At 49.6% G+C, this 19,172-nt stretch overlaps 1 protein-coding gene across 11 annotated transcripts in view; it reads left to right on the forward strand.

The window, feature by feature from the left end:
* LOC149341274 (arylsulfatase B-like) overlaps window positions 1–17,334 on the forward strand; it is a 54,723-nt gene extending 37,389 nt beyond the window's left edge. For 10 of the 11 annotated variants that reach the window (XM_089543273.1, XM_089543282.1, XM_089543277.1 and 7 more), the window contains 7 exons: window positions 1,689–1,805; window positions 2,104–2,235; window positions 2,371–2,497; window positions 8,608–8,901; window positions 11,017–11,279; window positions 13,597–13,785; window positions 16,417–17,334. In XM_089543273.1, the coding sequence (XP_089399399.1) occupies window positions 1,689–1,805; window positions 2,104–2,235; window positions 2,371–2,497; window positions 8,608–8,901; window positions 11,017–11,279; window positions 13,597–13,785; window positions 16,417–16,545 (1,251 nt within the window). In that variant the 3' untranslated portion in view covers window positions 16,546–17,334. The remainder of the gene's footprint in view (window positions 1–1,688; window positions 1,806–2,103; window positions 2,236–2,370; window positions 2,498–8,607; window positions 8,902–11,016; window positions 11,280–13,596; window positions 13,786–16,416) is intronic. The other variant, XM_089543284.1, reaches the window with a different exon arrangement.
* The last annotated feature ends 1,838 nt before the right edge of the window (window positions 17,335–19,172 follow it).

A 19,172-nucleotide genomic window follows, 5' to 3' on the forward strand; every position in this document is an offset into this window, starting at 1 on the left:
GTGGGTCAAATGAGCTGCCGGTGCGTGGACGTGGGCGACTGAACACTTGGCAGACCTTTATAAAAATGGTCTACACAAAATGGTCTATAGACTTTCTATAGGCTCTATTGCTTTCCTGTAGATATCTATTTTTGTCTATTCATAGTCTATAGACTGCCTATAAGAAAAGTCTACTAAAAGTTTATGACCATACAGAGAGAGAGAGAGAAAGGAATTTTTAACGAGGAAAAGGTGGAGAGGTCTTTATGACCATAGATTGCCTGTAGACAGTTATAGGATTTGTATTGACTGTAGACGATTCTTTGGGATTTGTCTATAGAGAATCTATAGACGTTACAGACAGAACTAAATGGCGACAGTGTACAGACCGTGTAAAGAAATCTTTGTAAGGGTTAACAGACCCTCGTGAACAAGTCTTTGTGTTGGAATATGAAGAACAAATCTGCATGCATTGAAGGGTCCTCCAGAGTTTCTTCTCTAGAATCTCTTCCTCTAGTTTTTCTTTCGGTGCATTCTGTATCTGTATGAGTTGCTTCTTCAATAAACCACACCGGGGAGCTACGAGGTTCCTGTTTTCAAGGCTGCTTTATGAGGAGCCTTGCCTGTTTTCTCTTCTGTCAGCGTCATAAGCACTAATCTTTTTCAGCGCTACAAACCGACTATCGCTGGGTATAAAAGTTTCCCTTTCCACTTGTCTCAAGCTGGCGCTATTCTTCAGATGCCTACAGTGTATAATAGTCTTAGAGCCATAGCTCTACTCCTCGAGGTAAAACTCCCAAGGTGAACTTGGCTGGCGTTTGACCTTCAGCCGGTGGAGCTGTGATGTGTCCTGTGACGTCACGCCACGTGATCCGCTGCGGGGAGGCGTCGCAGCTGCGCTCGCTCGGATCCTCGCGTGCGTTGTGGTACCGCGTGACCAGCGGGGATTTAACAACTGCTTCGCCGTCGCTGGTCGCTCAACCTCGGTATGGATGAAGAACGCGCCGGTCGGAGCCCGTCAACTCTTCGCCGCAGGCGCCTTTTATATATATATATATTTTTTTTTTTGGGGGGGGAGGTTATGAGAAAGAGATAAACATGCTTATCGAGCATCCCTCCCACGAGCTCTTGTCTGTCGAGATCAATGATGAAGACAATGGGAGCAGGGTGAGCAGGGTCGTGGGGTGAACGAAAAGGAAACTGGAGGGGTAGCATGACGGGGCCCTCCTGAAAGTAACCCTTCAGTTGTGCCTCAAGTATGAACCGAAGATACGACTCCAGCATGGGCCTTCCTGCGTCGCGCGCGCGTCCCACTGGACTGATCCATGCCTCGCGATTTGTCGGTCTTGAGATATCGCAGTGCACGTCAGTAAAAGCACAGTTTTCGTGAACTGCATGGGCTGGGCGTACCAAGAATGCATTACATATTATGCACGGTCATGAGTGTTCACATGTTTGATCCCCGATGGACAAAGGCATTCGCTCTAGGGAGCAAGAATGCGCCACGTCATGCAGACAGCGTGTTCGACGCGAGGCAGCATCAGTACTTCCCAATGCACAGAGCCCGTGCCTGTTTAAATCCCTGAATGTCTCGTTGCACTACCACCCATAACCTCAACAGCAGCAGACCATGTTTTCAGTATTTTTTTATCATTTGTCTTTACTTAGCGCCATTTACCTCATTTCATTCGCTTCTGCATGAATTGCAGTGGCACCTCGGTTGTTACCGGCACGAATACACGCCCACACGACGGGGCTTCGACACCTTCTACGGATTGTACTACGGACACGGAGACTACTTCACCCACATGCTCGACCACGTCCAGGTACGTACGACTCCAGTATGCATCTGGACTCAGCTGCTGCAGCTCTGATAAAACCTCTGCATCTACATTCCACAATTTGCGTTTTCTGTCGAACGCGCTAAACTAGTACTTCGTGTCCTTTTATAATTTTGCAAAGGCTTGCTACGCTGGCGGGAGGGTATCGTGTAACCTGCTTCAAAAACTGCACCCGCGAGGTTGCGCCCCGTTGTCTGTTTCTTCTTCTTGTCGTGCATGCTTTTTGCTGTTTATCTAACAGCAAGTGTTAAAGTGCAGCAAAATAAACGAGTCACGTTCCCAGGGTGGCACAAAAATATCAGGCCTTGACTTCTGGAACGGCACGGATCCCGCACTGGACGCAAACGGAACGTACAGCACCGACCTCTTCGCCGAAAAGGCTGTGCAACTCATCAAGAATCTGGACAAGTCAAAGGTGAGTCGAACGAATTCATGCGCCGACCTTCCCGGCACTGGCAGCTGAACACGCGGTTAAACTTAAGGCGTTGGCCTGCAAACTTTTACAAAAACTACACGGCCTGCGCGATCCTTTTTTTTTTCTTTTTTGCAGCCGCAGTTTCTGTACCTGAGCCACCAGGCACCCCATTCCGGAAACAACGATGATCCGCTGCAGGCTCCGGACAAGGACATCGACAAGTTTCCATACATCGGAGAGAAGAATCGAACCATCTACGCTGGTACGCAGGCTTGAATTCGAAACGCGATGGGCCGTTGTTAGAAACGTTTACCCTTTATTAAGGCGCTTTGTTCACAATTGTGTGCATTGGGAACTCGCTGTGTTTCTCCGAGCGTGCTCTGCCTAGCGCTTATTTCTTCGCTTCGGGTGAATTTAGCATCCTTCAGACACTCTGCATTATTTATGCCAACTAGTGAATGCGGCAAATAATAACTTACAAAACAGAGAGCTTGGTAGCATATCCTTGAGATCTCTGTGAGATCTGTGAGAGAGGTGATAGTAGTAGTAGTAGAAGAGCTTTATTCGACCATAATTTACAGACCGAGCATGTCGACCGCCTGGGCGACCAGAAGTCGCTGTTCTTCCCTCCCTTCAGAGAGGTAGTACGTCATTATGAGGAGACCCCTCAAGAGCAGGGCTTATCTGGGCTTATCTTGTGCGCCAAAGTTCTAATCATTATCTGGCACTGGATGCGGCCCAGCTGTACGCATCAGCACGAAGCACTTAAGCTTAGGGTATGACGCGATAGCGTGAATGGGTTAATGCCCATGTATGCGGAAGTGGTCATTCTGTACTGCAACTACATTCATGGATCCCTGGGAGTCCTCGTACCCCTCCTGGCGCAGTGGTGCAGCGGTTAAGCGATGCGCCACTGCCCTGCGATGGCAGGTGCTGCCACCTGTGGGGCTTGTGCGGCCCATGTTGGTCTTCCCACTGTAGCGAAGCGTGCTTCCGTGCCGGGACGAGAGCTCCGCCGCATCGAAGAAGGGGACCAGCAGGCGTCGATAAGGTGCATTGATCAACTTGATTTATTAAAGGTAGATGCGAATCACTGGTTAAACTTAAAAACTGAGGTAAAAATATAACAGGTCACATAGTAAAACAGTCAGTCATACCCCGGGGCGTGCAGCACCTTTGGAGCGGAGGTCCCGAGCAGCCGCCGGGAGGCAGCCGTTCCTCTCTCGAGTCCCTTGTTGTTGAGAAACCCGCTCTTAAATGCACTTCACCAGCATTCTGGCGACCCTTTTCTCGACCAATAAAAAAAGCCGTTACCGGAGCCAACCAGAGGAGCTCCGGCAGCATTCTGAGGACCCTTTTTGGGACCAATTAGACCAATCAGGAAAGCCGTTACCGGAACCAATCAGAACACATCCTTTCAAGACATCCCGACAGCAAACTCATACACTTTCTCAGACTAAAATACACAAAACACCCAGTAAGCGCCAGCTCGCAACCTTGTACGAGTAGGGACGGAATGCGCGCGCGTTTGTGTATGTGTGTTGTGCGCAAACCGGGCAACGACGAACACAACTGTTGAAACGCACACCGCGGAACGCGGGCCAGAGAGCCCCCCGCACGGCAAGACCCAGGAAACGTCGCCAGAAAGCGGTCGGGAATCCACAGCAAAACATCGACTCTGTAACCTGGTCCGACCGCGCCTAGCGAAAGGAAGTGGGGGACGCACGCGGGACCGCTCGACAGGGGAGCTGTGTCTTCCTTACAACAAGAGGGCCGCAACTATACGAAAACCGATGGCACCACGAACGCACTCTTCTCGTCGGCTCCCGGCTCCAGCATTTGGCGCGAAAAACTCGAAAACTCGCTATGCGACACCATATTGGTCTTCCAGACACTCTAACGCAGAAAGGAGTAAAAAGGGAGCAAGCTGTCCTCCAGCGCACTCCCTTTCATTAAAGGGAGTGCGACAGAGGACGGTTTGCTCCCTCTTTACTCCCACATGGGCGTATTCGTGTTTAGAGTAGAGACCAATCATCAACTGAACTGCCACCTGCAGCGGTGGGAAGTTTGCTCACAATCCGGCGGGTAGGTTGTGATGAAGGCACAAGGTTACTTGACCTGGGTGGCCCACCTGCCACCTAGGTTGCTTCTCTGGGGATCTTCCGCGGATTTTTGCTCGCGGTCATCGACGCCGACTTTTCTGCGACACGGGCTTAAAATTCGCGTTAAAATTCCGCGTAGCATGCAGCGCATTCACGCTATCCTTCAGCAAAGACAGGCTGAGTGTGGCTATTACGCGGCGGTAGCGTCATCTAATTGGTGGTCCAGAGTCTGGAAGTTGTACTTTGAGTCCCAACCCTGTTGCCGTGGGTCACATTGTCGCGGTTTACCCCTTGTATGCGTGCGAAAGTGGGGTGTCGGCTGCTTCAGGGGCGTATTTTTACACCACATCATTATCAGTGGATTTAATCCTGGTACCTTGACCGGAGGCTTGGAACTCTCTACAGGCAGTTCGGGAGTTACTTCACTTTTGCAGCGGGAGCTGTTTACGCGCAAGTGGGCTCATAGTTTTCGCGCCGCGCCAGTGGATGGCGCTCGTCGCTTGCGGAAGATAAGTAGCGAAAAGCTTTGAACTTTCCGACAGTCCTCCTCTCCTGACGCGCCGCCCGGAGAATCGAGCCTCCCATTGGCCAAGGCGCCGTAGTCACGTGTTAGCGCGCGCTTTTTGGCTCAGCAGCAGACGCCGGCGCCATTGCTGGGGCTGTGAGTCGCGCTTCGTTTTCTTTCTGTGCAACAGTTTTGGCGGGAAGCGTTTTTTTCATCTTTGACGGCGTCTACGGGTTGCGGCGATGCCGAGCTTCTGTTGCGCGTATGGATTCAACAACCGAGGAGACAGTGGCAAAAGATTTTTTGTAATTCCTTCCGGAAAAAGCAACGCGGCTCGCCGAAAGGTTTGCCTGCACAGGATCGGCCGGGCAAACTTCGATAATGTTGCGGATTCGCGTCTTTGTGAGATAAGTGGTCGTTTTTCAGTTGTCAGTCGTGTTTTTTCGGATGATTTGGTGTGAAGCGCCAGCGGCTGCAGTCTTTCTTCGCACTAAATGCCGTTTGGCATGATTTTAAATAGACTCGCTCGCTAGCGGGTACGAAAGCCGTGCTGAAGTGCAGGTTTAATGTTGCTCGCATTGCGCGGCGTGTCGGCTTGGTTTCAGTCGGGCTCGTTCGCATGTTGTTTGAGCCCCGCCGTTTACGTTGCTCGCTATGCAGGTCCAGGCTTGATGTTGCGCGCATTGCTTGCCGCATTTGTGTTGCTGCAGCTGGACTCCTGGGCTCACGAACTCGATACTAAAGGGGCGGTACTCGCTGTTTGAGCCTACTCTGCTCATGCTGCTCGCGGTGCAGGTCTAGCTTTCATGTTGAACGCATCGCTAGACGTATTGGTTTTGTTACAGTTGCACTCCTTCGCTCACCAACTCGACACCAAAGGCGTGGTACTTGCTGTTGAAGCTCCTGCTGCTCATGCTGCTTGCGATTAAGGTCTAGCTTTCATGTTGCGCCATTGCTCAACGTATTTTTCAAGCAGGGTTCTAAACCGAAATCGGGCGTTACTGTGCCTAGGCACATTAACGCACCTGTCGCTTGAATACTCGATATCTGCGTGGATAATACTTGAGAATGCAGGCGAGGACCTCTGTAAAACATAGTTTCCGACATTTTGGGTTTAGGCCGTCGTCGCTGCCGCGAATCACTGCGAAAATCACGCTGCGTGGAGCTATGTAACGTGGATAGGTGGTGTCAAATGAACCACTAACGCAGGGACGCGCGCAATGATCTAGACCATTTCCAAAGTTGGACATTGGAAAAGCTCCTCATGGCTTTTAATGCGGAGTAGTGACGTGTTAACACTTGTGTATTATTTTTTCAGTTATGAAAGGTCACGCTCTATATTTTTTTTCGTGCCTTGTATCTCCCACACCACAATCTCAATGCGGTCGAATCGGAGGCAGAAAATGCAAGAAAAATCATCGCTGCGCGCCCAAGCGCGAGCGACGAGAAAGCCACTCGTCGAGCGATATGGTAGTCACTCTATAGTGCCGCGAACTCGCTCGCGCGCGCCACTTCCAACGTGTGCTCCGCAGTCAAAGCGATCGAAGAACAATAAGTTTCTATAAAGCAATCCAACGTTGGTCTGGGCAGTTATTACAGTAACTGATTTTTCAATCTCTCATTTCATGATGTCATTTTGACCGAAGCCAAGTCACAAAACGCAACACAAAGTTCATCTGGGCGCGCGGTCTGCCGGGCGCCAACAGGCGACGGTCGGGAGCGTCTGCTAGCTGCTCCCGGCCTAGGTGCCGCCACCGTCGGCGCCCGGGAGGAGCCGAGAGAAGACGCCACGGCATAGGAGGAGGAGGGAGGAGATGTCGCTACTTTTAGTTTATTAAAAAAATTAGCCTCTCGCGCAACATGTTCTAAATGTTCGATCGTCATCTAACCCGTTCGTTCTGCGCCGTCCAAATGCTCGGCGCCAGTAGCGCTGCCGCTGTGGCCGTGCGCAGTGGGAGCGGATGGGTCGAGAGACAGAAAGGCTTGCCTATGTCGCCAACGGCAGCTTTATGTAGCCGCGCACGAAGGTAAGAAGGCAGCCAAGGCGGCCCAACGTGTCGGTAAGGCCGATCAAACAGCGAAAGCAGCGAGGCATGCTGAGCGCACTTTCCAGCTCGAATAAAGGAACCGAATGAACGTGGCGATTCCTGGAGGTACGTAAAGCACCAAAAGCCGCGAAGGAAGCCGAGCAAGCTGTTTACCCAAGAAAAGCAGCGATGGCGGATGCTCCTCAAGTAGCCAGGGAGACCATGCGAGCTGCTTGGCTCGAGGAACGCAAGCTGGCGACGGCGAGATCACATTTTGCTGCCATAAGCCCTGGCCAGTATCGGTGTTTGGCTACCACCATCTATGAGCCGTCTTAGAATGTGCAAATACTCCCCAGAAATACATTTCATTCTTAAACTCTTGACAAAATAGACTGCGAGTTTACAGCGTTTGCTGTTCTTGGCTCTTTGCTCAATTTTGTGCCGTTGGCTTCAGCACCCTCAATCCTGCCACCGGTAAAAATGAACCTGCCACCTACAAGCCCAGCACCTATAGCTTCCACATACATTGTGGATGCGCAATTAAGCCACCATGTCACCGCCGCTGTATCCAGTTGTGCGATTTCTCCGCCTTTCAAGCCCAACTCCATCCTTTCGGAGAGTCTGCATGTCTTTTGCTATTTTATACGTCCTGTCCCTTTTTTTCTGGAGGTAGACTAATGGTAAAATCCAATAGCAGATTCGAAGCACTTCCGGATCAACTTTTTTTGTTGCTCTTTTTAGAGCAAGGCTATTGCAATGGCAGATCAAGATCAGCGGTCGCTTGTTCCAAGGCAGACTGGGCCGTCGCCAAGCCAAGATGGTTTCGTGGAGCAGTCCAGCCAGAGTAAAAGTGTTCGAAACACAGATCTTGGCCGGGTGCTCTCTGTCGGATTCATGCATTCAGCCGCGGAGCGGCCGGACCGCTCCGGAGTTGCGGTTGGAATTCGCCATAACATTCAACCAAGCAGCGCCGATTTCATCAATTACATTCAACGCCTACTATAATGTTACAACTCGCAACCGACCCTAAGTAGTCACCACATCCAGCAAAACGCGCACCGACCACGTCCTTCAAAACAGCAATGTAATTAAAGATAAACGACACACAACCACGCAGTTCAGTGATCACAAAGCCGTTATCGCTACCTTAAAATAAGCAACAACTCTAATATGTCTCCATTTCTTCGCGACCAGAAGCCAGCTAACGCTAGATCATTCACATCATAACTCATAACAGTGCTGTGATTTCTTTTTCTTCATTTCACGTTCTTGTATCGTATACATCTCACCTTTTTATAGCGTTAAGTCACCGCATCGCGCGATGAGCTAGAGAACATTACCCTCGATTCGCTGTTTGCTCTTTCACTCTCTCCACACATCATTCTGGCTCAGCTCAGCGCTCTCTCACCACTTGCTCATTCTGAACTCGGCGCACCTGCTCTCCTCTCTCCTCCTTTCTACTCCTTTCATTCACTCTGCGAACAACACCCTACGCCATGACCGCAAGAACGGTGTTCCTGTAACAGCAGTCGTTATTAAATGCCCCTATGCTGTGCCATGTAACTGCACGCAAAGGGATCTACGGTCGTCCAAATGAGTCCCAAGCCCTCAACTACGGTGTCTCTCAAAGGTCACATGCAGTTTCCGATCGCTAAACCCCACATACCACACACATTATGTCCGAACAAGTCGGCCGTAAAGCGCTCACGCACGTAAGCCTGGATGTCGCTCCGCGCAGCCATGGTGGATTCGCTGGACCGAGCCGTGGGGAGCGTGGTGCAGGCGCTGGGCGAGGCCGGCATGCTGGAGGACAGCGTGGTGGTGTTCAGCGCGGACAACGGCGGCGTCCCCTGGGGCTACATGGCTTCGCGCGGCAACAACTGGCCGCTGCGCGGATCAAAGTCCTCCCCGTGGGAGGGCGGATCCAGGGCGGCCGCGTTCGTCTGGTCGCCGCTGATCGCACAGAGGCGCCGTGTCTCGCAGCGACTGATGCACATCACCGACTGGCTGCCCACGTTCTACGCACTCGCCGGTAAGACGTCGGCCTTGGTAATGTTCTGTGGTAATTAATTGTCAATGCCGCTTGTAAATCTCGCATCGAGCTAACGCTTTGAAAGCGCATAACGCCACCAAAGCGCCATTCAAATATTAGGAGCCAGAGATTTGAACGCCTGTCTATGAGCGCACTGTGGACGCCCTTTGTTTTCATTAGCCACAAAATACCCCTGACTACGGGTACATTCTGCTTACACAGCAAACTCAGATTTTCGTTTCCCTTTATCCCCATCGCCGTGTGTTAACCTCCTTGCCTTTTCTTCTCTCGACAAGGTCAGACGGGCCTTGAAATACTCTCTCACTCGGCGCTATTACACTTCCTTTCTACGATTTAGAAAATGATCGGTACTCGTGTGAAATTTTGCTCAAAGAATCGAGTGATATCAAAGGATCACGAGAGGCGTGTAACGTGACAGTATAGAACTCACGACTACGCACAACATCGCCATTGCGTAGCAATTACTAACCGTCAACTTCTTTCTAGGTTTATGATGCGCTAGGTAGATTATGTTGCGTCTGCAGCGGTTTCCTTTGTATGAGGGGAGCAGAGTACACATCTATGAACGCATTGTCGAAAGAGGCTTACTACATTGTGTCCGTGTAGTACTGCAGCCTGGAACTCTGTACTCCGTATGGCAACGGCGTGAATACATGCACACGGGAAGGCGGAGGATTCCAGAACAAGCCATTTGCGGGGCGAAGTTGCACGTGTCCTTAAAAGCAGCACGGCGGCACCAATAGAATCGCGTACACTTGGCAGTCGTCGGCATACCGCGGCTCCTGGCTACCACTGCACGCTGTCAGTGCCGGGGACAGCAGGGCAAGGCTTCAAAATTAAAATTCAGCGAAAGGTGTATTACAGGGCTCCATTAATTATATAATCTGCAGTGTTTTCACCTTCTAATGAATTTTGACTCTGACTGGCGCGAGTCATGTATACGGACGATATCAGGATAGTGCGGTCTGCAGTGTGCTGGCTGAAATCTCTGTTCATACCCTTTAAATATACTATATCCACATCAAGACTGATTTGGTTTGGCTTATGGGGTTTAACGTTCCAAAGCGACTCAGGCCATGAGGGACGTCGTTGTGGAGGGCTCAGGATAATTTTGACCATCTGGGGTTCTGTAACATGCGCTGACATCGAGCAGTACACGTTCCTCTAGCATTTCGCTTTCATAGGAATTCCACCGCCGCGGCCGGGATCCAACCCACGTCTTTCGGGTCAGCAGCCGAACACCACTACCACTTAGCCATCGCTCATAAGGGACTAAACACGATGTGTTGGTCTTTTGGAAATCAACTGCGTCGCCCGAAGCGTTAGCCCTCAGAAATCAATTAACTGCCAAAGATTGTCTCGCCATAAGCTAATCTTTCGTCTCAAAGACAAAGGGCAACACACAGAGAGAGAGAGAAACTCTTTAATGAAATACAGAGAATTTAGCCGGCGTTTAAAAATCGCTGGCATGCTATTCTGAGTAGGGAGGGGAATTTGGGAGATAAAGACAGAAGGAGAGCAGTGTGGAAAAGGTAAAAACAAAAACAAAAAAACGAAGATGAAATGGGTACTAAGGATGCAACGGCGAGTATTGATGCAACCTATGGAATGATGGAATGCATAGTCCGACAAATGGGTTGATGAAGTCCACTGCATAAAGAATGCATGAAGGTAACGTGCAAGTGAATTTAGAGCTTATCGAGATGTCCAATGTCTTTTAAATATGTAAATAGAAAGTTCATTGCAAGTCTCTGTTGCCTAAGGTAGGCTAAGGGACCTAAAACTTTTCTCCATTGTTAGGGGCACTGGGCAGAGCTTCTGCATGCGATGTTCATAGTACGCACGCTCGTCAGCATACGCAGGGCACTCAAGCAGGATATGTTCCGCAGTTTCTAACGAGGCACAGTTGTCACAATGCGGACTGTTCATTTGTCCAAAACGGTATCGCAAGCCGTTCGTATATGCAAGGGCAAGCAATCCTATTCTGCCCATTGAGTCCTTAAATTTAATCCCTTCCCTCCCCCGCCAAAGCGTCGTTTTGACACTGTGTCGTGAGTTCATGAGTCGTGTTGTAGTCACCGCCGCGCTGTGCAGGAGGTTCGGTGAGCGAACTGGGTCCACTGGATGGCCGCGACATCTGGGCCACGCTGTCACAAGACGAGCCCTCGCAACGCTCCGAGGTGGTGTACAACATCGACTCCGTGTGGGGATACGCAGCCATCCGAAGAGACCGCTTCAAGATCGTCGTGGGCTCCCACTTCGACGGCAAGTTCGATCCGCACTTCCCCATCCCAGGAGGACAAGGACCACTCTTGCAGGACCTGGACGTGCTCATGGAACAAAGCACCGCTGCAGAAGTGCGCCTTCATTATTACACGGCCGCTCAAACCGATGACCCTTTGTCCAAATCATTGTTGCATGAACTGTGTCCGACGGACAGAATACAGGGTGTTTTTTTGTAGAAGGTCCAAAATTTTTAAAGAAAGGTAAATTCCTTTAGATTTATTTTAACCCTGGGGCTATACTGAGGGCTACGGCGGACACCAGGTAAGAGGCAAACTACTTTAATTCGCTGATTAACTGAATACGTTAATTAACTTTTATAATTTTTATTTTAGGGGATATGTTGTAGTCTTCCAAACAGTCCAGCAAAGAAAAAGGATTTTCATGAAAAAAATTTTTGCGCGTGTAACGAAGCGAGAAAAAGTCACCCTGGTAGGCAGCTTGACACTGTAACACAGCGTCTGTGAGCGCCTGTGACGTAGCTCGCTCCGCCCTGCACTTTGTGTCAATGCGTTTTTGTTCCAGCGCGGCATTCCGTGAGGCCGCGGAGCGAAGCGAGATAAGCAGCGATAGCGCAGGCCGCCAGTCCGGGACGCGTCACGCAAAGCGCAGGGCGGAGTGAACTACGTCAGAGGCGCTCCCGCCGCTGCGTTACGGTGTGAAGATGCCTACCAGGGTGAATTTTTCGAGCCTCGTAACGTGCGTGAAAAATTTTTAATTCAAATTGTTTTTTCTCGGTTGGACTGTTTAGAGGACGATCTCCAATTCTGCGAATACAACATATCCCCTAAAACAAAAATTAGAAAAGTTAATTAACGTATTTAGTTAATCAGTGAGCTAATTAAAGCAGTTGTCCTCTTTCCTGGCGCCCGCCGTAGCCTCCAGTATAGCCCCAGTGCTAAAATAAATCGAAAGCAATTTACCTTTTTTAAAAAATTTTGGACCTTCTAAAAAAAAACACCCGGTATATTACACTAATGATACCAAGACCTGCTTCTCAAGCATTTCAACCCAGATAAGCCGCGCAGCAGGCTGGAGAAAAAATGAATTGGATTTACCTGCACGACGATAATACAGAGGGCGTCTCATACTGGACGTAGGAAACAAAAACTATTCTAATTTTCTCACAACAGGACAATGAGATTTTTGTTTCCGATGTGTGACCAGACTTATGCGAAACCATGTTGTGCAGCAGCAACGCCGTGCTCCGGGTAAGTTGATGCTCATCCTGGTTAAGTCGCACATCAGAGACGGTACAGGACACAACAGTAAGGCGAGACGGTATATGTCAGGTGTCTCAAACTCATCTCACCACGCGAGCCGCACTAACAACCTTTTATCTCCCATGGGCCAGTGGTGACAGAGGAGAAAGAAGGCGTCTAAAGAAAAGGGAAAAAGTAAGCAAATCTTGACAAAAGCACACCGGAAATAAAATGCTTTTTTCTTCAGGTTGTATTCAGGTGTAACCAGGCTAACTGTTGGCGAAGACAGGGACGACCGGATGTCGAGAAATGATTCATCGCTATAGGTTGTCACAGGGGAGAAGGAGGAAACGATCCAGTGAGGTTAGGTCGGAACAGTGGTTGAAATTCTTAAGCCCAGCGGACCGTATGCAGTGCGCGGACGGTGTATGTGAGACCCCCGATGAACACCTTTTCGAATTCGCCCTTCTGGCCACAGACACTGAGCTCAGTGAGCTGTGGCAGCAGCGTTCCGATAGGCATATTTCACAGCGGCAGCTTACGGTGCGTGCTCCGCCTACTCCAGAATACACGTGCGCTCACTCAGGCAGTAAAGAGTGAAAATGCTCACTGTATGGCAGTGAGACCATAGCGCACAATACATTATACAGGAATACGGGGAAAACACAGGACGGCGCTTTGACTTATTGTGTTTTCTTTATTGTGTTTTGTCTTATTGTATCCAAAGTATTTCGCACCTGTGCTCACAGTGGTACAGGAACTCGAACGAAGTGCACTTCTCTTTTTCGCCACAGTCCTAACCCGTATGTGCAGTGCATGATGATGATGGTGACTCGATTTTAATGGCACAGCGGCAGCTCGACCAAAAAGCTCCGTTTCTAACATGCTCTTGGTCTACGCAAGGTGGAGTCAAGGTCCCATTTTTCCAGCCATTTCGCCCCGAAGAAGACTAACACAAGGCCAGCGGGATAGCTTGCCCCTAAGGGAAAACTGGTGGGTTCGACCCCCGGTAGCACTGGGGGTCGAAGCTCGCACCTCCCGAATGCGAGGCACTCTCTGCAGGGCGATTTCCCTGAGATGAAATAGCAGCAGTTCTTCAAATACATGGTTTCTAAATGAGTCCTGCAAAGTTGTAATACCACTGAAACAAAGGTTTGCTTACTCACTACTGGCCCAAATCATTCTGCAGGCGCTGCGAGCTCTGTACGGCAAACAGGAATTGGATTTCCCACCAGATTGGAGGACCAACGCCACCCTAAGGTGCCCGGAAGGACCATGCAGCGACGAATCTCGCTTCCGGTCGCCGGACAACGTGTATCTATTCGACCTGGACGAGGATCCCTGCGAGTGCAATAACCTTGCCTCCACGCACAAGCAGGTATGGCGTCCAACTTTCCGCTTCGCCGCGCGTGACGGGTCGTGCGGGCCGTCACCGCAGGCACCCTCACTGCGGAAGCCCCGTGGAGCCGGTTGTTTCAGTAATGAAATTGGCCACAGAGAAAGACGAGAATGCAGGAGTGAAAAGCGAGAGCGGCGGCGTGAGCGGATGGCCAGGTAACGTCACACAAGAGGCTGTGAAGGAAGCTACGGAGCTTAGAGTCATTGAAAAATATTTCCAAGGAAGCTCACGCAGGGACGGCACATGGCACGAAATACCAGCCTTCTCCGCTTTGCTTTTCTCTTGTACCTTTGCTGCAGCGGCGATTAGGAAACGGCCAATATCCAGGTGCGTATCAAGGATTCAAGGTACATCTGTGGGTGATATGTTGAGGTAAAAATTAGCGCCGTAGGAATTCCCTGGCAGTTCCTCCGGGGTGAAGAAATGACAGCGATAACTATGCCATTCATTTCCCCTTGTATACCCCATTTCAAGGCTATGTGCCAAACACGCCTGAGCCGCATGATCGTGGAGAGCTCACTTTTGGGAGCGGCCACTCCCCAGCTCACCCGGAAGCTTATTGGCAATTTTTTTTTTATTCGAGAGGTGTGCCATGAGGCATAAGTTGAGAAAGGGGGAGTGGAATGTAGGAAATATAAAGTTAAAAGACGGGGTGGAGTCCAGTTTTGACGAGGTAGTCGCATGGCTGCTGGTGAACTGATTGTTCATAGTCCACTTTACATAGTCAACTTCGCGGTTCCACCGCAGGCCCACCTCTCTGAGGAGCCGTTTTCTAATAGGGGCCGTCGCTGGGCAAGTCCGCAACGCCGCACATCACAACTGTCCGGTGCAGCGCCGCAGTGAGGGAACCGGTCAGTTACTGGCAGTTATTTATCACGCCACCGATGATGGACAGATGTGGTCAGAACCGCTCCTGCCCGAATCCGGTGCGCCGATACCTCCTTCTGCGGGGGAGAGGGTGCGAACACGGAGGAATTAGAGCGCGTGTTCGTTGGCGCAGAGCTTCTGAATTGGAGACATGGGACAGGAACGGATCTGGGGGAAGAGGGGATGGTGGAGGGTCTTCTGATGTGTTAAAGTGAGTCATAGCATCCGCTTGAATGTTATGTGAATCGTGAGCACGGCCGCTAATCCAGTGTGTGCGCACAGGACATGTGTGTGTTGCGCAGAGTAGATGAATTGATTGTAATCTAGAATGTGCGTCGAACAGCCTTTAGCTGTTTAAGAGCGGCAAGGGAGTCGGTGTAAAGACGAACTGCATTGAATGTGGGAATGAGCGGAAGGGAAGCAATGGCATTGTAATGGCTTGAAGTTCCAATGCCAGGGGGGTGCACGTATCTGCGGTGTAAGTTGCGCGATAGTTGAGATGCGGATGGGAGGGACTATACACAGCAGTAACTTCCCGCTGTGCAGTATTTGATGCATCGGTGTACAATATATGCACCCATCAGGCAGATACGCGGCTGATACCGACGGGGAAACAGTGGGGCGATTGTCTGTGAGCTGACAGTACAACCACGGAGGGAGTGTCTTCATGCGATGAAGTTGTACTGTTTGCGAGCTCTGTTTGCCACCCGCTGGTCGATGATCTCACTGTGAGTATTAAGTTGGGTGACCTCCCGAAGCATAGGTATTAGGTATGGGTGTTAAACGGGGTAGATATCTTTGGCGCGCACAGCCTCACGATTGATAGCTTCAAGGGAGTCCCACTGCCTCCGGGTGAGACGTTCAAATTGTGCCTGATATGCTATCCGTGGCTGAAGGTAGAGCGCACAAGCTGGTGGGCCGTATGAGCATGCGCGCCACCAGATCGCACGGCGATGCGACGAATCAGACCAAGAGTAGCGTGAGCCAATTTACGGCTGGCTGTCAGCCACGGGGTGCCAGTCCGATATGTATGAAGGAGAAGGCCAAGAATACGAACAGTTTCTACCTGAGGAATCGGAGAACTATCTAGTGTATAATTTAACGTGGAGCTTTCCGTAAGCCAGCTTTGTTTCCAGTGCGAATGAAACATGATTTAGTAGGCGAGAGGGTTAGACCCAGTGGTGGGAGGCGAGATTTCAAGACATCCAGCGCGTGCTGGAGGACCGATTGATGGATAGCCGCATCTGGGTGACAGCACCACAAGGTTATGTCATCGGCGTACGCAAGCACACGGATAGAAGGGATGGTCTCTATAGGGCTCGAACAAGAAGAATAAAAATCACACTGAATAATGTGGGGGCGAGAACGAAGCCCTGGGGCACTCCTCTATTGGAAGTGAAGTTAGCAAAGGGCTTTCCGTGGACACGTACGCTGAAGGTTCGATTTGTCAAAAAGGCATGAATGTAGAGGAGAAACCGGTGAGGGAGACCAAGAGTTTGAAGGGAGGCAAGAATAGCAGAGTTATCACACAATATGCTGTCGGCATCGTTTACCCCAGAGATAGCCGCATATGTACCGCTATCGTTGTATGATGACCGACTGTCTCCGATACCAACGCACCACGCCGAGGCGCGAAGTTTCCACTTTCGATTATCCTTTCTCCAATGCAATGACACATAGTGTAACCACGTATACCTGCTATCAGACTGGTGCAGCTCTTATAAACCCCGCTTTTCCTTTCAGCTACTACAATCGCTGAACAAGACCCTACAAGAGTACAGGGAACAAACCGTCGCACCCCTCAAGCCGACCGTAGACCCTGCCTCGTTTCCCGACCACCACGACGGCACGTGGGCACCCTGGGTCGATTGAGAGAGACCTGCGTCGCCTCGAAGAACGCGCCAGGGGGCTCTAATGGGCGTGCCTGTTTGCCAGCCTGTTCTCTTTCACTGTCCTCCATTGCTTCCTGATGCAGAACTCCGCCAGCACAAGTGCTACGAGGAAGGCGGCTCCCTGTGTGGCTATTGTCGTTGCGATGTGTCGCCACAGCCGATGTCTAACCGCAGAGAGAGCCAGCTTCCAGAATCATGGAGGTCGGAACCACAGCATCAATTCCACGCGCTTGAGAACCCTATGGGGTAGGCATGTGCTCCGAGTTTCAAGCGCTTACAGGCCAAATACTACGCAAGGCCCAAAGGGTTCGCAAGGAAGGTGTTGTCAAAGCAGTCTTGGCATGCGCTTGGCGCATCTGATGTCTGCCTTTTAGATGAGTTATCTACTGCAGCGTGCGATACAGCCAGTAAGTTAATTTAATACAATTTGTGTGCACGACTGCGTTTGCAAGCAACTATACTGATATCGGCAACTGTTTCCACTTTAAATGCTTGGTTTTCCCGGACAGGTTTCTGCCGTAAAAAAAGTTTACATAGGGATTCAGTTTCAGCAAGTTTTTCGTATGTATCGCAGGATAGTGATTGGTCGGCGGCTTGAGCCTGCATGGTTTCAGTGTTTGTCGCGATTTCGGAAATCATGGATAATGGGCAATCATTCATTTCGCGTGGCTACAGAATTGGAATCCCGCTTCGGGAATACGTTTCAGCAAAATAAAAAATTCAGAAAAAATTACATGAAAAACAAACATTGCCACTAATTAAAAACCGCCCCCCCCCCCCCCCCCCCCGACAGTGCTGTGATTAACAGTTGCTCAAAAGAACAGAAGGTTATGAACATCACTGTCACAAACTCCCGCCTTTACGGTCAACAGAGGCGCGGGATCCCCTTTACGGTTGCCCGTCGTCCCTCTATGAAGTGCGAGTACACAGTTAAAAGTAGGCCGGTCAACCCGTGAAGCACGTGTGTCGGTGTGGGACTGAGAAATAAGTTCACAGTAAGTCACCGTTCTTTCAAACAATTGAATATTTACTACTGGTAGTCCAAATTACACTGCATAATAATCGATCAAACAAACAAAAAAAAAACCGACAATAAACAAACACTGCGATAAAATCCAAGTGGCAGGAGTTGCACAGAAACACAACGTAAAACACTAGCCAGATCAAGGTTTAAACACGGGCGAAAACAATGTTCAATTCATCGACAGTCTTTTGCTAAAAAAAAAAAGTTTTTTTATTTTTTTTTATTTACAATACCCCTAAGGGCCCTCGTGCGAGGGTATTACAAAGGGGGGGGGGGGGGGCGATACAATCATAAAAATATGGCACAGGAATTTGAACAAAATACACGTAATAATGAATTAAAACTAGTAATGTACACAAATAACAACAAACAACGCAGAATAAAATACTCAGTAAATGCACATAATACAACAAAAATACCAAATCTGTTAGTCCGTGGTTTGCTTTAGCGAATGCTGAAACGATTGTGGGTTAACCTCAATAGCTATGTGTGATGGCAAGTTATTCCAATCTATTATAGTGCGAGGAATGAATGATTTCGCGTAGAGCAATGAACGGCATGTGATGCGTTTTATTTTGTTAACGTGGTTACGGCGAGGAAAGACTGCAGGGTGTGGCAAAAAGTCGTCGTGGAGGGTGGGATGGTGATACAGTTTGTGAAGCAAGGTTAGGCGAGCGAAATGGCGTCGACATGATAGCGGTTCCAACTCGGCACGTTGTTTTAATGCTGTGACACTGGTGAAGCGTGAATAATCTGAAAAGATGAAGCGAACAGCACGGTTTTGCAGGGATTCAAGGTTGCTTGTGATGTAAGCTTGATGAGGGTCCCATATGGCAGAAGCATACTCAACTTTCGGGCGGATTAGCGTGATGTAAGCAAGTTTTTTTAAATGTGAAGGCGCGTGTTTGAGATTATGCCTAAGAAGGCCGAGTGCGCGATTTGCTGATGCTAAGATTGTGTTAATATGGTAATGCCAAGTTAGGTCAGACTGAAAGTGAACTCCTAGGTACTTGTAAGTTGTTGTAAGTTCAACTGTATCGTTATTGAGGAAGTAGGTTGTAGCAATTCGAGTGGAACGGTTAGTAAACGACATTAACTTTGTTTTAGATGCATTTAGAGACATTAGCCAGGAAGAACACCAAGCCGTTACAGCGTCAAGATCAGTTTGAAGTGAATGGCGGTCGGTTTCATTAGTAATATTACGATATATTACACAATCATCCGCGAATAACCTAATTTGAGACGATACACACTTGGGTAGATCGTTAATAAAAATTAAAAAAAGCAGAGGGCCAAGTACACTTCCCTGGGGTACTCCAGATGTTACGGGGACAGAAGACGAGTTAAAGCCGTTGACAGAGGCGAATTGTTTTCTGTTATCGAGGAATTGTTTTATCCATGAAATAACGTCGGGATGGAGATTTAAGTTTGTCAATTTGGTTAGGAGCCTGTGATGGGGAACGCGATCAAAAGCTTTAGAATAGTCTAAAAATACTGCGTCAACCTGTAAGCCAGCGTCTACTGCGGAAAACATGTCGTTAGTAAATCCAGCGAGTTGTGTGTCGCATGAATAACCCCTGCGA

The sequence above is a fragment of the Amblyomma mixtum genome, chromosome 5, assembly GCF_055824585.1.
Source record: "Amblyomma mixtum isolate Tamu chromosome 5, ASM5582458v1, whole genome shotgun sequence".
NCBI classification, from domain to species: Eukaryota; Metazoa; Arthropoda; class Arachnida; order Ixodida; family Ixodidae; genus Amblyomma; species Amblyomma mixtum.